Source organism: Cynoglossus semilaevis, chromosome 10, assembly GCF_000523025.1.
Source record: "Cynoglossus semilaevis isolate Cse_v1.0 chromosome 10, Cse_v1.0, whole genome shotgun sequence".
NCBI lineage: Eukaryota > Metazoa > Chordata > Actinopteri > Pleuronectiformes > Cynoglossidae > Cynoglossus > Cynoglossus semilaevis.
The window spans coordinates 5,952,574-5,972,888 of NC_024316.1; the positions used below are offsets into that span (position 1 = coordinate 5,952,574).

At 37.7% G+C, this 20,315-nt stretch overlaps 2 protein-coding genes across 3 annotated transcripts in view; one reads left to right on the forward strand and one right to left on the reverse strand.

Moving 5' to 3' along the window:
- The window catches only part of LOC103384750 (MICOS complex subunit mic25a-like), a 39,233-nt gene extending 23,554 nt beyond the window's left edge, over positions 1–15,679 (forward strand). The window contains exons 9-10 of the mRNA XM_025059118.1: positions 4,985–5,120; positions 14,340–15,679. Coding sequence (XP_024914886.1) covers positions 4,985–5,120; positions 14,340–14,540 — 337 coding nt within the window. The 3' untranslated portion in view covers positions 14,541–15,679. The remainder of the gene's footprint in view (positions 1–4,984; positions 5,121–14,339) is intronic.
- Positions 1–20,315, reverse strand: part of snphb (syntaphilin b) — a 1,167,912-nt gene that overhangs the window by 1,023,836 nt on the left and 123,761 nt on the right. The gene's annotated exons all lie outside the window — the stretch shown is intronic.

Sequence of the window (20,315 nt, forward strand, 5' to 3'; positions counted from 1 at the left end):
CGCGGGTGGTATGGGTGGTGGGGCTAGAGAGGGGGGGGGGGGGGGGACAAGTGACGCAGTGGGGAGATACAAGATAGAGGAGAAGAGGATATGTGCCCTCAGTCAATTGAAAAGCTGTCAGGGTGCAGGTGCATACAAGCTATAAGCTGCAGATAAGAGGCTACTCTGTCTCTCTAGCTGTTTTCTTCTCACCTCTCCTGCCCTCCTTCGTACTTGTTATCTTTTTTCTTTTTGCCCCGTTTGCTTTGCTGAAGCGCCAGAATTCATCAAGTCGGTAATGGTTAAACAACGTTCAGAGATTCTGACCCTCTAACATGTCGAATGGCACTTTCCGCTTCTGTAGTTAAGAATAAATCCGTGCACCTGAGAGTCGCAGAGGAGCATTTTCTCATCACTGAAAATAATGAACAGTGTTGAACATGTGTGAAATGCTAAAATATATTCTTTTGAGTTGGCTTCAAACTAATTAAAAGAAGTATTTTGCTTGAGAAAAGAATTTGGACATTTAGCCCTATTAAAGAGTTTACTGACAAACCTGACTGAGTACATGTTCTTTTATTTGACTTAAAACTTTGAAAAGGTGAAAGTCATTAATTAATTTTAAATTCTCAATAAATGGCATAATGTCTTAAAAATGATATATCTATATGCACATATATATATACATATACATTTGTATATAAAAAGTATATAAAAGGGGATATATATATATATCCATTTACAGTATATTACATGTCTGAGGCTATCATACATGATTAATCATGATTAATTAAAAATTTTAATTCACTGCTTAATCATGATTATTTAAGAAATTAATAAATGATTACTCCTCATTGTGATAAATATTTTTTGTATGTTGCTGGATTCAAATGCATTAAAAATGTAATCAGATTAATCCTTACAAATTAATTAACACATACATTTTGACAGTATAATTATATATACTAGTGTTCAGATATGTAGCTGTCACATGAGCTTCCCAGTCAATCAGAAACTGCAGCATAAGCCAAGTGTTTTCACTCATAGAGGCGCCTGACCGGATCTGTATTGTACTCTTTAAGACAGTTTCAATATTGGTTTCTCTTAATTATTCCTCCCTGGGGTTTTATTTTTCTTCTTAGATGCTAACAAGATTTTCTAATTACTTGCCCGAAACACAGTGGAGATACTAATTCTCTGTTGTTGACAGGACAGAAATAAATGGCACCGAGGAGAAAACAGTTCCTTAAATGTGTAGCCAAGGGAAAAAACACACACACAAAAAAAGTCTTTTCTTTCTTGTGTTTGGTTTAGAGGCAGTGAAAGCATCGTCCTTATCAGTCTTGTAGCTGTGCCAGTAGCTTTTGGTGTCGTCTGTGTCTGTTCCATTTTCCAGTTCCTCCCTTTTTTGATTTCTCTCCGTCTCTGTGTTTCTGTAAAAGCCAGTCTGCGTCGTCCAGAAGTCTGAAGCTTCTGTGTTCCGTCCGCCTTCGCCTTCAGTTTGCAGAGATTAAAAATAATGGGCAGTGCCATTAAATAAAGCAACTCATCCTGCTGTTTATTTTTTTCTTACATTTTAACACAGATCCACAGAAAGCTTACACCAACAATGACAGCTCCTGTACTCTACCAAATTGCCTCCGTGACACACACTATTTACACACATACACACATCCATATTAACAAGCCTTTACAAAGCTCAGTGTCAGAAAAAAACAAGTTTTTTTTTAACTCTATCTGTCACTCATTCAGAGTTATTAACCAATATTTTATTTTTTGGAATTGATTCAGTAGCTGTTGTTGATTTAGAAAATCAACTTCAGTTTGGTGCAGCATGTGGACAGGGCTCTTGCTTTTTGCCACCGCTGATCCAATTTTCTGCTTCAGGCGCCTTTAATAGATTGCGTGTCGCTATCAGGAGGCTTCGACTTCCCTGATGAAGGCCATTTATTTCAAATTAAAGGAGAGTTCCTTATCTTTGGCGGCCCTCAAATGCAGAGTGAGATAAAGGTGCTACACTTTTGGCTCGTCTTCTCCTTTTTTCTCTGTTGTTAATGTAATGAACGAAACACAAGGTGTGAGCCAGGGAAGTAGGGGAGGAGGGACTGAGGGGATAGTGAACGATCAAAAATAATAATAATAAAATATACAGTTGGACACATAACAAGAGGAAGATAGGATAGAGATGACATAAGACAACATACAGTAGTTATCAGATTTTTATAGCTTTTTGAAATGGATTTGTGAAAGAACAAAAAGCTTTTCTTTTTCCTTCTCCCTCTCTTCTTACTTCTTTCTGTCACTCTTATCTTCTTTGACCTTTTCTCTGAATGCCCCTCACCTTCCCACAGATTAACTGATCTCTGGCTTTGTGAATATAGCATGCTCTAAAAAGATGTCCAAAGTGTGGCTTCCAGGCTGGCTGTGGAACACTAAGAGTTCTTATGTGGCCACAGCTTCTTTCTTCAATGTTCATTGGCTGGTAGCAGATAATAATAATCAGTAATTATCAGTAAGACAGTTACTTCTCTTTTGCACTTGGGCTTTACTGCTTTACAAAATGTTAGGCAAGCTGGATCTGTTTTTTATTTTTAATGATATGTGGCCACTTTTAACTTGTCTTTGATCTCTGATTTTAAATGTTAATGGGAAACTTTCAGCTGTTTTGACCTTTATTTTTTAACTTATTGCTGTTTTAAATCATTTGTTCAGATTTACACTAGTGTTACGTTAGAAGTGGTTCCTATAAATAGTTTTTTATTTTTTAATCTGACCCCCCTTAAAGAAGGCTGTACCTAAACATACATGACAAACTACAGTCAGACTTGCATTTCTGGGAAAGCAGTACATGTATGTGGTACTGTACAGTTTCTAGGCTACTTTATATATATAACTAAGCAGCGCTTATATTAGCTGGCAAGCACACAGATCAGTTGTATTAGATCATGGTTATTTCACACTCTTTATCAAAATTAACTAAAAACTAATTATTTAATTTACCAAGAAGCACGTACTACAATGTACGCACACATCACTGTTAAAGTGAATGTAAAAGGTAAGAGTATTTCACGATTATCTACCCTCATTTCATAAGACAAGTTTCATTCAAGTTTGTTTCTTTCTTTTCTGGAGAAAAATTTAAGATATTTTAAACTACTTTTAGTTTGTCTTTTGTTTGGCTTCTAGGAACCTAAGAATGTGTTTTGCATTCTGCAGTACCTGAGGCTGTAGAGTGTGTGAGGTTGCTGTCAACAAAGTATTTATGCATCCCAGGAAAGTTTAATTTTTCTGTGAAGTGCATAATTTACCAATACTAACCCAGTAGTGCTGTTTCAGGTATCTGTGTATCAAAGTTCCGGTCATACAGTACTTTGGTACATGTGGCCAGTTATCACCGATGTAATAGTCCTGCATTTTTACTTTCCTGTGCAGTAACATCCGAGCCCCTATTTTAGAAAGTAATGTAGTTTGATACAGTGTTTACTCAACAAAACAGTTTAATCTATGCCCAGATCAAGTACATTCACCAGCTGTCAACAGTCAGTGGCTTCAGTTGCGTCAGCATAGACGTTGTTCATTACAAAAACACTCAATCACACAATGAAGTCAGGTGAGGGTGGACGGCTGAACCAGGCAGCTGTGGCCAGAACACTTTACCTATAAATATGCCATTAAATATGCTTCGTTCTTAGACAGTCATGGACTTATTTGTTGAACACAACTATATCATACAGGCACCGAACAGGAGTTTGTCAAAAAATGTGGTGAAGGTGAAGGTATTTATATTGGTTTTTTTTTTAAATGAAGAGGCGCTGTCCTTCTTCTTTGTTGGTTTTTACAGTTTCCATGGTTGCAGCGAGGCTTTGAGTTCACAGTTTACCTGATTTCTCTCACAATGTGCTCTGCAGTTGTAAAACAAACTGACATTTTTCACCAAATCCATTTACTTTTTTGCGCTCTATGCGTGAAGAATTCCTGCAGTTGCGTCTGCTCTGAAGTGCTGCTGCCGTTTGTTCAGAGACATAAAGAGGCAGATGGAGTAGGAGAATTCTTCAAAACCAACATTCATTTGCAGATTCACTGTAGATGAGTTCTCTAATAGGTAAATCGACAGTGTGGCATCAGTAGATTGTGACTGAAGGCCAACCTCCTCTTCTAATTTCCTCACATGTTTCCGTGTGATGCAATGCCACACCAACCCCTGCTAATTCAATGTGGCCTAATCCAGGAGCGTGGTGACACTTATCTGCAAATACAAATGGTGAAAGTCAGTGGAAGTAATTACAGTACATTAGTTGAAGTCAGTTTGGAGAGCTGTATCAGTGATAACAGCTGGAGATGTGTCTGGGTTGATGTATGGAGGCCTGGAAAAATACTGAAACAAATGGGCTTTTTTTTTGTCCCAGCCTTGAAAATGAATTCTAAAAAAAGTAGTATTGTATATATATATATAGTAGTACATATATATATATATATGTATATATATATATATAGTAGTATTGTTTATATATATAAAATGTTATCAGGTCTACAGGTTTTTACAAATAACTGTAGCATGTACTACAGTTATTTGTACCCCACCTATAAGAGAGCGAGTGTTTAATTCCTGCCCACACTGACCTGCTCTGCTTTGTCTTTTCTTTTGTTTGTGATGGTGTTTAGTTGTTTTTTTGGGCGGGGTCATTTTAGCTGCAAACAGTTACAGAACTCATCTACAAAAGGCGTTTTCATGAAAGGTTAGGCAGAAGTAGAAAACCCATTTGGATTGTTTATGTATAGTAAATCTTTGAAGGTTAAGGATCTCTTCAGATGTTTAGAAAAACAATAGAACAGCTCACCCTTCAGTCAAGGGTCTGGTGAAGTCTGTGGTTCTCTCCTCCACATCTGAATAGATTAGTGAAGTCTGTAGTTCTCTCCTCCACATCTGAATAGATTATTTTTAGAATAATACTTGCTACAAACCCATTTTTAACTCTGTCTTTCTGTGTCTCTGTGTAATTCGCAGGTATCACAGCGTAGACCCAGTCTGTCTGGGCCTGCAGGCTCAGATTTTATCCTGCTACAGGGAAAACAAAGACCAGACCCTGACATGTTCAAACCTTGCCAAAGAATACATGCAGTGTATCAATGCAGCAAAAAAGGTAAGGATCCTTTTTTATCCTTTTTCCAGGTCCAAAATATACTATGGATACTATGATATTTCGTCTTGTGGTACATTATTGATTTACTGCCGCCAATTATCGGTATTTAAACATAAACATATAATAAACATATACTCATTCTAAACAGATTCTCTCCCAGAGGGAGTAATTCATATGAAATGGATTCAGTGCAGTCAAACAATTCTGAATGTCTTCAGTGACACAGATTATGTGATACATCGTGGATGAACTTTAATATAATTATATATATATGTAATATATTTAATATATTGATTATCACAGAATCGCTGTATTTGTGATATTAACGTATATGGTGATAGATCGCCATATTGTCATATCCCCAGCTACCTGGCGATACTCAGCTCTAATTACAGGACAGGTGTTTAATAACTTATGCACTGAAAATACATTGAAAGTTATATAATGCATTTAAACAAACTATTTAATGCAGGTAAGAACAAACAAACCATACAACAAAGAATTTCACATTAAAATGATTTTCACTTCTACCAGTAACATTCAGACAGACAACGTCTCGGTAATGATCGTCCACCTGATAAACAGTGGGAGACAATAGTCCCATTTACATTCATATACATTGACAAGTCCCTCGACACGCTGACTCACACCGAAGTCATTTCCTAGAACAATACCCAGCATTAAGCCAGTGTCAACCAGACAGACTAATCTCCAGAGCATTGTGGTGGTGCCAGAAAACATTGGGACTGCTCCCGTTAGCATTCTGCTTGAGGCCAAAGACTTGTTTGTATGTATATGAATCATCATCCAGTTTTTATAGGTGGCTCTAAGCCCAAGATGCAGCTGTATTTTCTGTGCGACCTAATGACAGTGGTGACATTTCATTCTGATTCCCTGCTCCTTATCAAGAATCAACTGAAACAATCCTTGTTTTAATACAAACCCTCAAATCTTAGATGTACCGTCCAAACTTTCTCCATGCAGTGGAGTTTACGGAGTAGCAACTTTTTCCTTTTTGTTAAAGGCTCTATCAATTGTAATACAGTAATAACAATTTTGTTTTCACCAACACTAAAATTAGGACCATTAAGACCATTTTTATTTTAGGTTGCTCTGAAATGGGTATATTATTTACATTATTATTGGTTCATATTTGGCTGCACAATTAATCGACTTTTAATCACCAGCATGATCTTGGTTCCCATATTGAAATTAAGACAATCATCTGTGATACCTCCACTGACTTGTTTGTTTAAAATATAAAGCGCAATAAAAATATTTAAAACAAGTATTAATAATACTCTTTACTGTTTACATGCTGCCAATCACAACCAAAAGGGAAGAATGTGTGAGTGGTGCAAGCAAACAGTAGGAGCAGGTGGAGTTCTGGTCAGACCACAGAGTTGATGCTACTTTGACTTGGCCGTTTTACTGAAATTTAAATTCTTTTTAAACGTACTTTGAATGACAGAAGTAAAGTCAGCACCACGGTCAGCTCCATTTCACCTAAAACCAAAATGCATTAAGTATCTTAACCCGTTTAACTGAAATACTTATTTAGACATTATACACATTAGATGTGGCTGTGGTTCTATGAAACATTTGTGTGTGGCAGCACCAGAGACATTTTTTCTTTTTTCTCTTTCTCTCATCTGTTCCATTTACTTTTTTAGATTTAAACCAAAAAGGCTTTTGGTTGGGTTTAAACTGTTAAATTGCGAATGTCATTTTCTTGTCATTTGAGAACAAAAAAGTTCTAATCAAATTTAACAATTAATTCTAATATTGTGAAAAAGCCCTTTTTATTTGTGGAGCAATGTGGGGTAAAAGTGGGTTAGACAATGTTGAACAAATCTGGTTTTAGGCTTAAGGTGAATTTTGCAGCTGTTTATTAGAATTTGCTCCCAAAACGTGTTCATTTATTTAACAGTAAAATCAGTTGTTATTGTCACTCTTTTAAAACTGAACTTCTCTGTTTTTGATCTAATGGATTTCTCTTGTTTGGCCTCCTGTATGTGTGTAAACCCTGTTTAACCCATGTTTGTGCGCCTGTAGCATTTCTGCTCTTCTGAGATCCGGTATCTGTGTGTGGGAATGTGTGTGTGTGCGTCTCTGTGTGAAAATCCCTTATATAAGTTGGTGGGAGATAACGAGTAATGAAGTCAAGATTCTTTGAAGACTGTCTTTAAAAGAGCATTTCGTAGTGTGTGTATGCGTGTGTAGCTGTTCTATATTGCAGCTTTAACCTACACATCAAGGTCTTTGCTGGTGATTGGCCCCTAAGGCGGCTCCCTTAAGTGTGCCCTGTCAGTTTAAAAGCTTAAAAAGTCCTGCCTCTATTTTTCTGTGTTTAGAAGCTGTAACAGCTGGTGTGGTTAACACTAACGACGGTTCCTCTCCTCTTGTTTGGAATAAGTTTCTCTCATTTGTGTTCTTAAAGGCTGCAAATGAGACGATTGATAAAAACACCAGGTGGTCATTCAACATTTACAAAACAAAATGGCTCATAAAAAGGTTTATCTTTGTTGGTCATATTTAAAAATGCGTTTTACAAATATTTTATTATTAGGACAATGATATGGGTCCAGTAAAACAAGGATGAAAATGTTGTAAAAAGACATATCTCCGTCCAGTGAGGCACATTATTCTTACATCAAATGAAAGGCACTTACATTTACACACTTGATGGTTTGAATGTTACCCAGGATGTTTAGGACAAAAAACAAACAGCGTTTGGAGCTCCGCACCGATAGTCACTCAATAGCACGTTAGGTAGTAGGTACCCTGAGTATGAGGTCATACAATAATAAAACAAAAATACGTCACCATGCAAATTTATCTCCAATGAATCGTACCATTGGGAACCAGTTCTTCATTCTCCTCCCTCCTAATTGGCCAACTCTGCATTAAATGTCCCATATCCTCAACAAGACCCCATTGTGAGTGGGTTCGTGTTTGGCCCAATCTTTAATTCCTTTTTTGCAGAAATATTAACAGAGTTAAATGTAATCAAATCCTCAGGAAACCTTCAAAGAACAGGAGACTTTTCATCTCCGGCCTTTTAAACAGTACAGATAATTTGTGTCTGAACCAGCTCCGGTTTTTGTTTTGTTTTTCCAGTCCTGCAGACGTGACTGAGTTTTGATCACTGTCACAGTGTGTCAGTGGACATGCCTGCCTTTGAAGGCCTTTTCCTGCTGGGTTCGCCGCCATTGTTGTTCCAGTGTGTGCGTGTGTCTGTTTATCTGGCAAATTAGGGGAAGAACCCACCGAACCTGCAGAGCCAGAGCAGACAACCTCTTTATGCAGTGGGGGCAGTGCCTGACTGAACACAACGCAGACACACTGTTCTTTACGTTGTGCATTGGTTCTGATCTCAAAACCATATATTAATAAACAATGGTTTTGTGCTCTCATTAGATTACAGTTAGCTAGAAAAGAAGACTTTAAAGCACAGGCACATGAGAAGTTTGATAATGATGATAATGATAATGATGATAATAATGATGATGATGATCAAATAAGAACAATGTAGGATAACAGTGAAATAGCAACAGGAAATCGTTATATATATTTATAATATATATATAGATATATGAAATATATATAAAACACCTCTGAACTTGGAGAAGTATTTCACCATTCTAATTTAAATGTTCAATACAATCTTCAACACACTAGATAAAACCCATGAAAAATCCGTTTGTTTTGCAAAAATACAAATCAGGGGCAACAATAATGCCAGCTAGGTATTCATGTCTCATGTATTAACACTAAGGCACTACTTTAGCAGGAGAAAGATTGTTTGTGTTGCAGCAGTTCCTATTAGAGTATTTGTGACGACCAGGAGTTCTAATTCAAAAGGGACTAGTCCATGAATCTGCATTCATCTCTAAAGAAACAATGACTTGTGCTCTATAACTGTCTCTGACCACAATTACCAAGAAATAATTTATATATAATCCACATGTTTTATACATTATTTAAAGAAACTATTGGGATGTGGCATTTCATATTCAACACTGCCAACATAATATTGAAAAAAAAAGACAACAACTGTCTGACCCCTTTATCTTGTCTTGACAACTTGGACTGGTTACATCACATCTGGACTTGTAGAGTGTTTTTTATAGTGTGTGTCCATCTGAAAGACGCAACAAAAGACAAAGGGAAAAAGAAAATACTTCAATCAACATTTGATTTCAAGTCTATTTGGAAGAAGAAAAAAAAGCTGCGTTGACAGTAAAGAAGTCCAGATAAAAAGTCAGAATGTAGTGAAACCACGTGGCATAAAGCCTGCTATTGATTTTTTTCCCTTTTGTTACCTTCAGTCTTGTTTTCTCTTGAACAAAAGTTGTTTCAGTACAAAGATCATAGCAGCTCAACTGATAATAATATAGATAAACGTTTTAGAAAAATAAAACTCCAAAAAAGACGGGAGACAAAGGATGGCTCTAAAGGAAAGAAAGGTGTCTTTTCAACGGCACTGGTAGATGTTAAAGCCAGGTGAAGGATAAACGGTTAGGCTTTGAAAAGTGTTGCTAAAACACACGCTAGATAAAAGGAAACATTGAAAGGTGCCAAAGCTTTGAAATCCAGCCAGAATAAAGAATAAAACATGAAGAATTCAAGTGGAAAGCGGAAAAATAAATATATATATATATAAGATATATATATATATATATATTTATATAAAATTAAGAACTTAATTATACAAGGTGGTTGATTAATGAATCATTTAACCTTTTAATCAAAAAGACCATTTCAGGATATTTGACTCATTTCAATTTAGTTTTATTTGAAGGTATTTTCCACCGTGACAGTCGAACCACATAGTGGTTTGCCTGACAGAACTGGATTACAATCTCACAGAAAGGAAGCGATGGAAATCAAATTTTTTCCCTATTCCCCTCTGGACAAGAGTTTCAGGAGACATGTATTGTGAGATGCAGGACATCTTGTAGAGATCACGTCTCTCTTTGCTGACCTGGTAACACCTCAGTATCCCCCCTGGAGGAGCTGATGGCAGCAGCTGGGCAGAGATGTGTCTGGGCCTCCCCCCCGAGACTGGATGGACGATAAGATGAAGTGGACAAAGATAAAAGCATTTCAGGAATAGCACAGGAGAGGCTACGGTTGCTGAGAAGAACCAGCAGAGGATGTAGTGACAAACAGGATTGATGAGTCGCTGTAATCTGAAATCTTCTACATGAACACAGCGGAGTCACAGCTGACCCGTGTGATGTGTGCAGCGTTGTATGGCTTACTTTGCATTGGCCTGGTGTTAATCATTTTCCTTTAGAGTTATCAGAGGTAAACACAGACAGCTGTGTGTAATGGTTCTGCACTTTGACTCTGCATCTTCCCCAGTCACTAAGTGCAGATTTATTAACCAGCCCTACTCCACTGCTCACAGATGGCAGCAGGCATTTAATGAACTGCAAAAAAAAAAAAAAAAAAAAAAGAAATCTATATATTTAAAGCTGCTGCAGATTCACAGGAATGTGGATGGGTTTGCCCAAATGCTATCCTAAATTCCCTTTTAATAGTCTGCTACTGCTGTATATCAGACCTCAACCCAAAGACACTGGTCATTGACAACAGACCAGTATCCATTTAATTACTACAAATGTGAAACAAACTGAGAAAGTGATAATTTTGGCTGAAGAATGTTAGAATTGAGCTACAGGGAAAAATGTAAAAGCTCCAGAAAGAAGAAAGTGAAGGAAATAGAAAGTCAGTTGTTCTGACAGTAGAGGTAACTGTTGGCAGGTTATCTACTGGAGCGACCTCTAACAGGAGCAGAGGAAAAAGGACGAAGCAAAAGAGAAACTGTTATGACATGTATTGGAGATTCACAGAGACAGAAAAAGATTGTAAAGGAAAACAGTCCCACACGTTGTCATGTCATTGTCTAATTACATTTTATATTGATCCTTAAGGACCATTATTAAGAGCCTTGAGGAAAAATGTCTGAAAAAGTTGTATGTAAAGATTTTAAATTAGTGCAAGTTTCTTGGCTGAACCTTTTCAGCCAAGTTCATGTACCACAGTGAAAAATATTCTTCGACATCAACACAAGAATCTCGACTTTTACCATTCTGAGTTTGTGCCCAAGAGAAAACACAGAATAAAAATTGAAGCAAAAAAAAAATATATATATTTATATTATATTAAAATATTCAGCAAATGTCTTTGATTTACAAAAGGTGACACTTTTGAAAACTCTTTCTCCCACATTCTTTTTTTTTTCCCTGAAAAGGGCTGTTTGTGCCTCATTAGCAGTGACTGCCTACGAACGCGTGGAAAAAAGGATTCCTTGAACCTTGTTTCCATCCGAGCACACAGTCTGGAATCATAGATGATTTGTTAGGAAAAATATATAATGTGGATTGCAGCCAGGACGCTCTGTTGACCGAAACCTTTACTTCATATTTGTTTTATTACTAATCTCACAGTTAATGCAGTGAAATATTTCCCTATATTTATTAACTCTTACGTATGTCATACTTTTGTGTAGTGTTTATCCCAGCTTTAAGGTCAGCAACACTTCCAACGTTTATTTTTACTTCTACTTTTTAAAGATGTAAAATAAAATTTGGAAAATTCGATTCTAGCTTCAGTTGGTCACAACTGTAGTCCACATGTTGATTTAGTTTTTACGCTGGATATCCTTCCTACTGAAACCTTCCTGCTTTTAGTCAGGAGCCAGGGCAGATTGTGAATTGGAACCAGAGATCCATGCTATCACATGTAAGAAATCCCACACATACCAATAGTTCTATAGTTCTCACAGTTCGAATTTAGAACCAAGATGCCCCCCTAAATATAGGGTGGAGGCAAAGAGGCCCCACTAAGACTCTGCAGCTTAGGTCAGACAGAGACACAGGTTATTATATCGAGCAGTACAGGTGGACCTGCCGTCACCTCTCCTTGTAAACTGAGCAGGCCAGTTAATCATATTGAAACAACCATTCACAGTCACTTCAAACTTTCAACGCCTTGGTTCTACAGGACATTGTATTCTAAACTCCTAATGTTCATCAATGGGAACATCATCTTTAAGTTCTTTGGGACACATTTAAGTTTGTTCTGTAATTTGCTGATTTTTTTGAGACACAGACACAAAACAATGTAATGTTAAAGTCACAAGAAGATAAACAGTCCTATTTGCCATACACTGTGCCACTTTACCAGTACCAGGGTTGACTCCATGTTGTATTCACCTCCCTCAACACCACCCAACCTTCTCTGTAAAAAAACCAGGACATTGTTATATGTGTTTAATCAAATTCACCATTGGAATTAGTCAAGTTCCTGTCTTGGATGCTGTTTTAAACATTAACAACACTGAGCCGAGAAAAGTACCAGACGAAACCTTCACAGCCAAGCCATCTGTAGGTTTGGCAGCAAATAAATTCAAGGAGAATGCTTTGTAAGAGGCTTGTAGCTGACAGAACTACTGCACAAGAATAAAAATTATGAATAGATTTATTTTGGAAGGGTTTTGGGTTTTTTTTTTTTTTAGTTTGTTAAAACAGAATGCGACCAGTGACTGTGTGTGACAGTTTGTTTATGTCTCACTGGAAAATAACTGCATTTGTGATCAGGGACAGAGTCGTAAGGGTCACATCATCATTTTTAGTTCTTACCTGGAGAACCTCATGTCATATTTAAATTAGTTAAATGAGCATTAGTCGTGAAGATCTGTATGACTGATGTAAAGGTTTTAATGCAGCTAATACAAGGATGCTGTCATGTATATTAAAGTGCATCTTTATTGGTCAGTGTTTTGTTCCAAATACTCGATACACCTGAATCCTCCATCTGCCTGCTCTGTTTGTCTGCCTCCCTTTAGCTCCCATTGTTTGCTCCTTTCATTTTCTTCTCTGTGGCATCATTTCATATTCACACTCAGGATACTTGTCCCTCCATTATAACCCATCAGGAGTTTTTTTGCTTTTAAGCCCCTATTGATCATTATGGAGTTGATCACAACCAATCACCTCAGAGCGTTATTATCTGCTACAATTTTCTCGTGGTTATTGTTGTCGTTGTATTGGCCTGTCCATTATTTTGCTCAGTGTGTTGTATTTCTTTGTTTATCCCAGCTATTCAGTCCTGTAGTGATGACACAACCTGGTACATTCCAATGTTTTTGGTGGTGAATTCGACCTCCTTTTCTTCAACTGCAGTGTTTTGAAAAATTACTTTAGAGTACAACTGCACGACAAAAAATAGGTCACCGCTCCATGTATAGTTGTGTTTGTTCTGGACCTTTATACAGTGTGATGCACTTGAACATAGTGTCGTTTTTTTTTTTTTTGTTTTTTTTTACAAATATTTAAGTTTGTTTTAGCGTGATGGAGTGTGAATTGCGGATATTGCTGAAAAAAACATTTTATGACCTTGAGTGATCAGACCATTGAGTGACGTGGAGCCATTTTCATTTAGTACCTCGTGCAAAGTATTTGTTGCTGAAATGAGAATCTGTGACTGAGTTCAGGTTCAGGAAACATTTCATAATTGTATTGAGAGTACAATTATGTGACAGTACAGTGAAGAGAATCAGTACGGCAGTTCATCGGAATTTAATCAACATCTGTGGTTCCTTTCCAGTCAACTTGTTCCATTTTAATAAATACTGTATAAACACAGGTGCAGTGTTTTGAAAAGTTCCTGTCAGCTGGTGTTCTGTGTCTCCATATTAATTTTCATATACACACCATAAAACATTTTTTGTTGTGTCTGTGTGTGCGTGGGTGTTTGTGTAGAACTTTTTTCCTATTCAGACTTCCTCTGGTTCTCCTGAAATTAAATTTCCTTGAATGTTTTACTCTGATTTGTGGCATGGCAGCAGAGCATCAAAACAAATTCAATGGTTGTTTTTCATCGTCCGCCTCTGTGGCCTTCAGATGCTTTTAAGCTTTCAAAAGAATGAAAACGGCCGTAGTGAAGAGAACGTACAAACCTGGGGTAAAGCTGAAGTAGATTCTACAAAAGTCAGCTTCTAGTTTTCTTTTGTGCTGTTTGCCCACAGCTCTGACCTTTGTATTTCCAGACCCCACGCCTACTTTTTTTTAACATCCTCTGATTGGAGGTCAATAATTATTTAACATAGACATTTATTGTCTTTCTTTGAAAGCTGCCACTATCCACTGCTTTTTTTGGTTGTTTTTTGGTGGTTGCATTTCTTCACCCTCTTTCTTTTCCACCCAGACAGAGGTTTTATGCAACAAAGCCCACCAGCTGGGACATGAGAGGACAACAGCGGGGCATTTGGTGGGTTTTTCACTGGCCTTTGTTGCTTCAAAGCAGTGGCAACATTATCGGAACAGTCCACTTTGTACCGGCCCGTCTTTGTGTCCCACTGTCACTCAATCCATCAGCATGAATCCAACTTCTTTTTTCTCTTTTTGAGTTGAAGGCTACCTCTTTGTTGTGACTGCTCTTGCACCCTGTACTTCCAAACACGATCAATATTTTTTTTCATTCTCCAGCTTTTTGTACATAAATAAATACAGTTGTTATGTGTGCTCCCAGAGCCAGGTTCAGAGGTTTACTTTGATTTCAAACTTTTTTCTCTAGTCACTTTCAGACCTTTGTTTCACAAATGTAGCAGACGACGACATACGACCTTGGCTGGATGATCTTTCATTGTCTTGACATGTTTGCTGCATATTTCATAACTCCACACCAAATATATTGCAATATTTATCATTTGGTGTGTAAACTACTACTTTTTGGAAACCTAAACCCAAACAGACGATGCGTAATATTTGGAAGCACAAAAACATCTTCAACCTCCCTTTATGCATTAGCTACATTGTCTTGTAGTTATGTTAATGTGTAATTCAGGAACTTCACATTTGTGATAAAAACATAAAAGGAAAAACTACCAACCAACCAATAAGTTCATGACCAACCTGTAGCCAGTTAGCAGACCCCCTAAGAGTTGCAGTCCTCTTTTTGACAACCTGTGCATTAGATAAATCAAGGCAGGTCAGCCTTGTGTTGGTGTGTGTGTGTGTCTTCATGTGCTGACAAGAAGCACTTTAAATTAAATTGGACTTGCAGCAAAAGGCCTTGTACCAGAGTTCGTCCACAGTCAGATAACACACTGTACAGAACAGAAGTCCAATTACAGCAACAGCCCGGAACTCCATTAGTATGTAAGTGGCTCAGAGTTAGTGCACAGATACCACTCAGGTGGTTGGGTCATTAATTACCTTCACTGTTAGCAAACAAGACTCTCTATAACAAGATAATATTATAGTTATTAAAAAAAAAAACGTGATTAACTTTACTTTAATTAAAAAAGCCCTGGAATCTACCATTTTATATGTGATATTATATAGAGGTATATGTGTACATTACATTTAGTATATGTATATATAAAGAATGCTAACTTTAAAACCAAACTCTAGTCACAAGAACCTTTCAGATGCTATTTTTGAATCCACCATATTTCCAGTTGTCATGGATAAGCCTAGATGTTAGAATAATACTTACAGAACATGTTTTTCCATGTTGACAATTAAGTATTAAAATAAATAAAAACTTTAGAAAAAAATGAAAAGAAAATCTTTCAGTACATGACTCCAACCTGTTGTCTAATGTAAGAAGATCATCGTTCGTATGCTTTTTTTTAACAGCTTTACCAGATTGTCATGTTTGAAGCCGTTTGCCAAGAAAATATTCTGGATTTAGTGCTGGAATTAGGGGGGAAAACAAGCTGGAGATGACAGAATTCTGTGACAGGAAACAGGTCTATGTTATCAGATGACACAGCGATACAGGCTGGAAAAAGTGAATTTGGAGTGGGAGGAGAAGAGAGGAAACCAGTAGGTGGAGATAAAGAGGGGGCAGCAGGAGGGGGCCATATTGATCACACTGCTCAGTGAGTCTCTCAGTGGTTTTAATGGTTCAAGTTTCACAGCTGGAGTGAACTCTGCAGTACTGAGAGCTGAAAACCTCCCCGGCACACACGCACCTACAGGACAGAAATACACACCAGTCTTCCTGCGGGATTTTGGGTAACTTTTTTTTTATTTCCTCCACTTTTTCCCATTTCATGATTCCAACAGTGGGACGACTGATTGATTTATAACCTGCAGTAAAAATAAATAAATAAAGGATTTAAGTATGTTTATGATAAATAATCCAAAAACAGGTTTATTGAGTTGCTTTTATTGATGACAAACATACTGTTTAAGAGCGGTAGGGCTGCAATTAATGGTCACTGTCTGTCCATCGATTAAAGATTTAGGCCTGGACTAGTCTTAGTGGTTAAAGGGTTGAGCTTTGCTGGTTCAAATCCTGGCCCTTTCCTTTGTGTGTAGAACATTCTCCAAAACTCCTGCCCCCCTCAGTGCTACTCTTTCATCAATGGGATTAAAGCAGAAAATATTAGGGATGGAGCATTGCACTGTGAATCTATTACATATCGATAGAAATGTGTGACAAACGTAAGATGTAGGCTGTATTATCTCTGTAGGCTAAGTACAAAATCTACCAAAATCTGGGCTATATCTGGTCTACTTCCAAATATAAAGTCATTAGAGATGCTGCAGTTCTGAGTGCTCGGTGACTGGAATGAGGCACCAAATGAAGGTGGCTACCTGTGCACCCAGCTTACTGAATAATAAAACATCAGAATAACAAAAGTGAAATATTATATTACGCTTTGATCCAAGGCGACTTACAATTTGAGTCAGTCAATCAACAATCAAGCTAGCTGCCCTTTATATTCTTCATGTAGTGACTTTAAGCAGTAAAAAGGATACATGACCTCTCTTTGTTCCTCGTCCAGAAATAAAACCAATATTCATCTGAAACCTTCTCCTTCTCATGCCTCAGGCAGCTGTTGCTGTGGCGATAGTGTGTCCGTTTACAGCCGGTCGTGCAAAGCTGATCATTTTTGCTGTGGTATCCGATCAGATGGGCTATAGCTGTTGTTTTTTAGATGTTTGGTCCTAAGGTTCTTAGTGATATTGGACCAATACCGATCCTGAGTATCTGATCGAGCCATCCCTAGTTTTTCTAACAGTATTACTATCACCTGAATGTACTTGTTGCTTTGAGCTTCATTGTGATGTGTGTGAAAGATTGAAAGAAAGTGGAAATTTAGAAGAACTAGTCTCTAAATAAAAACATACCTGAGTCAGTCCTTTTTTTTGCAGACTCAGCCAAGTGTCTGTGTCTCCATCAGCCTTCAGTAGATGTAAGGGCTGAAGTATAAGGAGGCTTGTCACTGCACTGTATGCTCTGTCACATCCTACACCCTAACCTTATCCCTCCATCAAGGAGACAACAACCAGACCTGCCGTTTCCTGAGGTTACATGCTGTGTAAACTAACACACTCACTCAGTAAAATTACTACACTCCGTTTTACACTCCAGACTCAAAATACTTACTCGCTGATTTTTGTTACAACTGAAGGAATTAGCCTAACTACTGAGTGGTGTTATTCAGAATCATGTGTGGGAGGTGAAGTGGTGGGGGTCAGGTCTCTGCTGTAATCAGGGCTCGGAGCTTGTTTATTAGATGTAGTCTTTCCCTGAAGACTTCCATAATAACTAATAAGACTTGGTGGAGTTTATTGACTTTCTTATTGAAGACCTGTCATCTGCTCTTTACCACCGCCCACCGCTCTCTAACTCAATATGTTCTGTTGATACTACGGTATGTACTGCACTTCACGAGGCTCTGTCACCCAGGCTTATGGATTATGTTGTGGATGCAGAAATCAAAAGTGTTGATTGTTCTGTGACCCAATGAGAACAATAAGCCTTTTTAATTGGTTGGATTTTCTCTGGGGGTGAAAACAGTAACATTTTGCTTCTCGTTTTGACGCTAACCTTGGACATAACTCTCTAGTAAATCTGTTACGGTATCATAAGTTATACATAATGATGTATAATAATAATCATAATAACCAGGTTATGTATTATATTGTTTGCTAGCAAAGTGTGGCGATAATTACTGAAAAGAGTATTTAACTTGGCAGCACAACTCCCAAACACAAACATCATCACCGCTGACAGAGGAATATGAAGAAAAAGAACAGGGGGAACATTTGTTTTTTTTCCTTGCGGTGTTGTTAACAGCCAGCCAGAGCCAGGTAACAGGTGATGAACACAGTCACTTCCTTTAATTACTGACACGATGTCTCTACCATCACCGCGGTTGACCTTTTATTCTGGTTAGTTAAGGCTGAAGGAACCTGTACCAGACCCGCGGCTCCTGAGCTCCTGAAAGCATCTCAAAGGTCACGGGGTGTGACAGGAGATCAAATGGACTAACAACTCTGCTTCTGTTTCCTTTTTGTTTCCTAGAAGCTGCTGGTCAATCGTGGATGAGGAGGAGGAAAAGGGTAAAACACTTTACTCCACACAGGCTTTTACTTTAGCACTAAAGGCAACACTTGTTGCTTTCTTGTTTTGTTGGTTTTTATTTTGTTAATATATAATTTGAATCATGAGTGTTGACTTGCTGTTGGCGTGCTATGCTTTTAAAGCTTTTCCTATTATGCTATTTATCTGCGGTGTACTCCTTTGTCGCTCCATTATTTTTGCACTGCTGCGTTTTTACAAGGAGCTTTTGAAAAGCGCTCGCGTACGAGGTTCACGGTCGGAGTTGCTGCACTTTGGGTTTAGAGAGAAAGCTGTAAAAAATGCATTCAGGGTCACTCCTCCTTCGTCCAGAGAAAACGAAGCTTCCGTGTGAACCCAGGATGCTTTTACGCTGATGGAAAAGAAGAGAAACGTTGAGGTTAGAGATGAATCAGTCGCCGTCCTTGCTCTGATCGCTGACTGAAACTAGACGATTGACTTCCTCTTAGCTTTTAGGTTTTGTTTGATTTTCTTATTTTACTGCCTACAAACAAGCTCAGGTTGATTCAGACCTTGTGTTCGGTGTCTGATTTTTATTAAACCATGTCATATCTCAACACGTCCATGGCGTCTTTTTTTTTATCAACCATGTCGCCAGTGCACCAGGAACAACTGTTTAACTGCATGAGAATGCTGATCTATAACACTAGAAAGAAGTAAATGCATTTTTTGCACGAGATCATGGTCAGAACAAACTGCCATATTTAGGACCAAGGGTTAGATTTTGAACCTTGTTGTCAAAACAGCAGTTGATGCCTGAGGAGAACCTTTACTAATGAAAAGCTAACAGTAAGTCAAACAACTTTATTTGTCCATGAGAGCATCTCCCACCCGGGTTCTTTAGGAACTGACGGCAATTGCCCTTCTTTGGTTTGCTCCCATCCTTCACCTCATCTTTTCAGTTGCAAAGTTTGTCTACATCTCTGAAATCTGATGTCCTTCTGTTCAGTGTTTCTCTACATTTCAGAGTTTCTCTTTAAACATTTTCAGGAAGACAAAACCAGGTGTTTCTTTCCCATTACTGTCATTCACTGGTTAGTTTAAAATGAATGTATAAAATAATATTTCTATCTTACATATGTACCTAATTTCCCCAAATTGTAATTTTTTTAAAATTGTTTTGGCACTCAACACAATTTTCTTTGTGTTTTGACGTTTAGATCCTGGTTTTTACGTGACGAGAGTGAATGAATAGACCAACTGTAGAGAAAGAGACATTGATAACACTACTGGTAATTTGGTGATAGATTGATGATAGATTTGTTTTTTACTCGTCTATCAATAAAAACCTGTGGGATGGTGTGTATGGTGCACTTCTTGTTTATTATAATGTCACTCGCTGTTTTTGAATCAGTAGGTCGGTGTTATTTTTCTTTGATTAAAACAACATCAACAGTTTATATTATTATTATTATATTAAATATTCACTGTATGTTCTATTGATCTTTTTTTTAAATTCTCATAAAAACAGACCTAAGAAACCTATAAATACCACGCTGATTACCAACAACATTGTTTTCCGAGCAAATCAACCGTATTTTGACTCCACTGACGCCCAACCTTTGAATTCTTCCTCCTGTATTTGAATGAGTGTCCTCTTTGACTACTGCTGATGTGAACCACTGTGTTGCAGTACTCTCTACTGCTGTTGCTACTTAAACACACGCTGCCTTATCTTTAGGCCACACTCGGTGGAACTGTTGTTTTTCAGTTCGTGGACGGAACCGGCTGCAATCGTTAATACAAGTCTCCACAAAATACAAGCTGTGGAGCATCAGTAGTTGAAAACAGCAACACAAC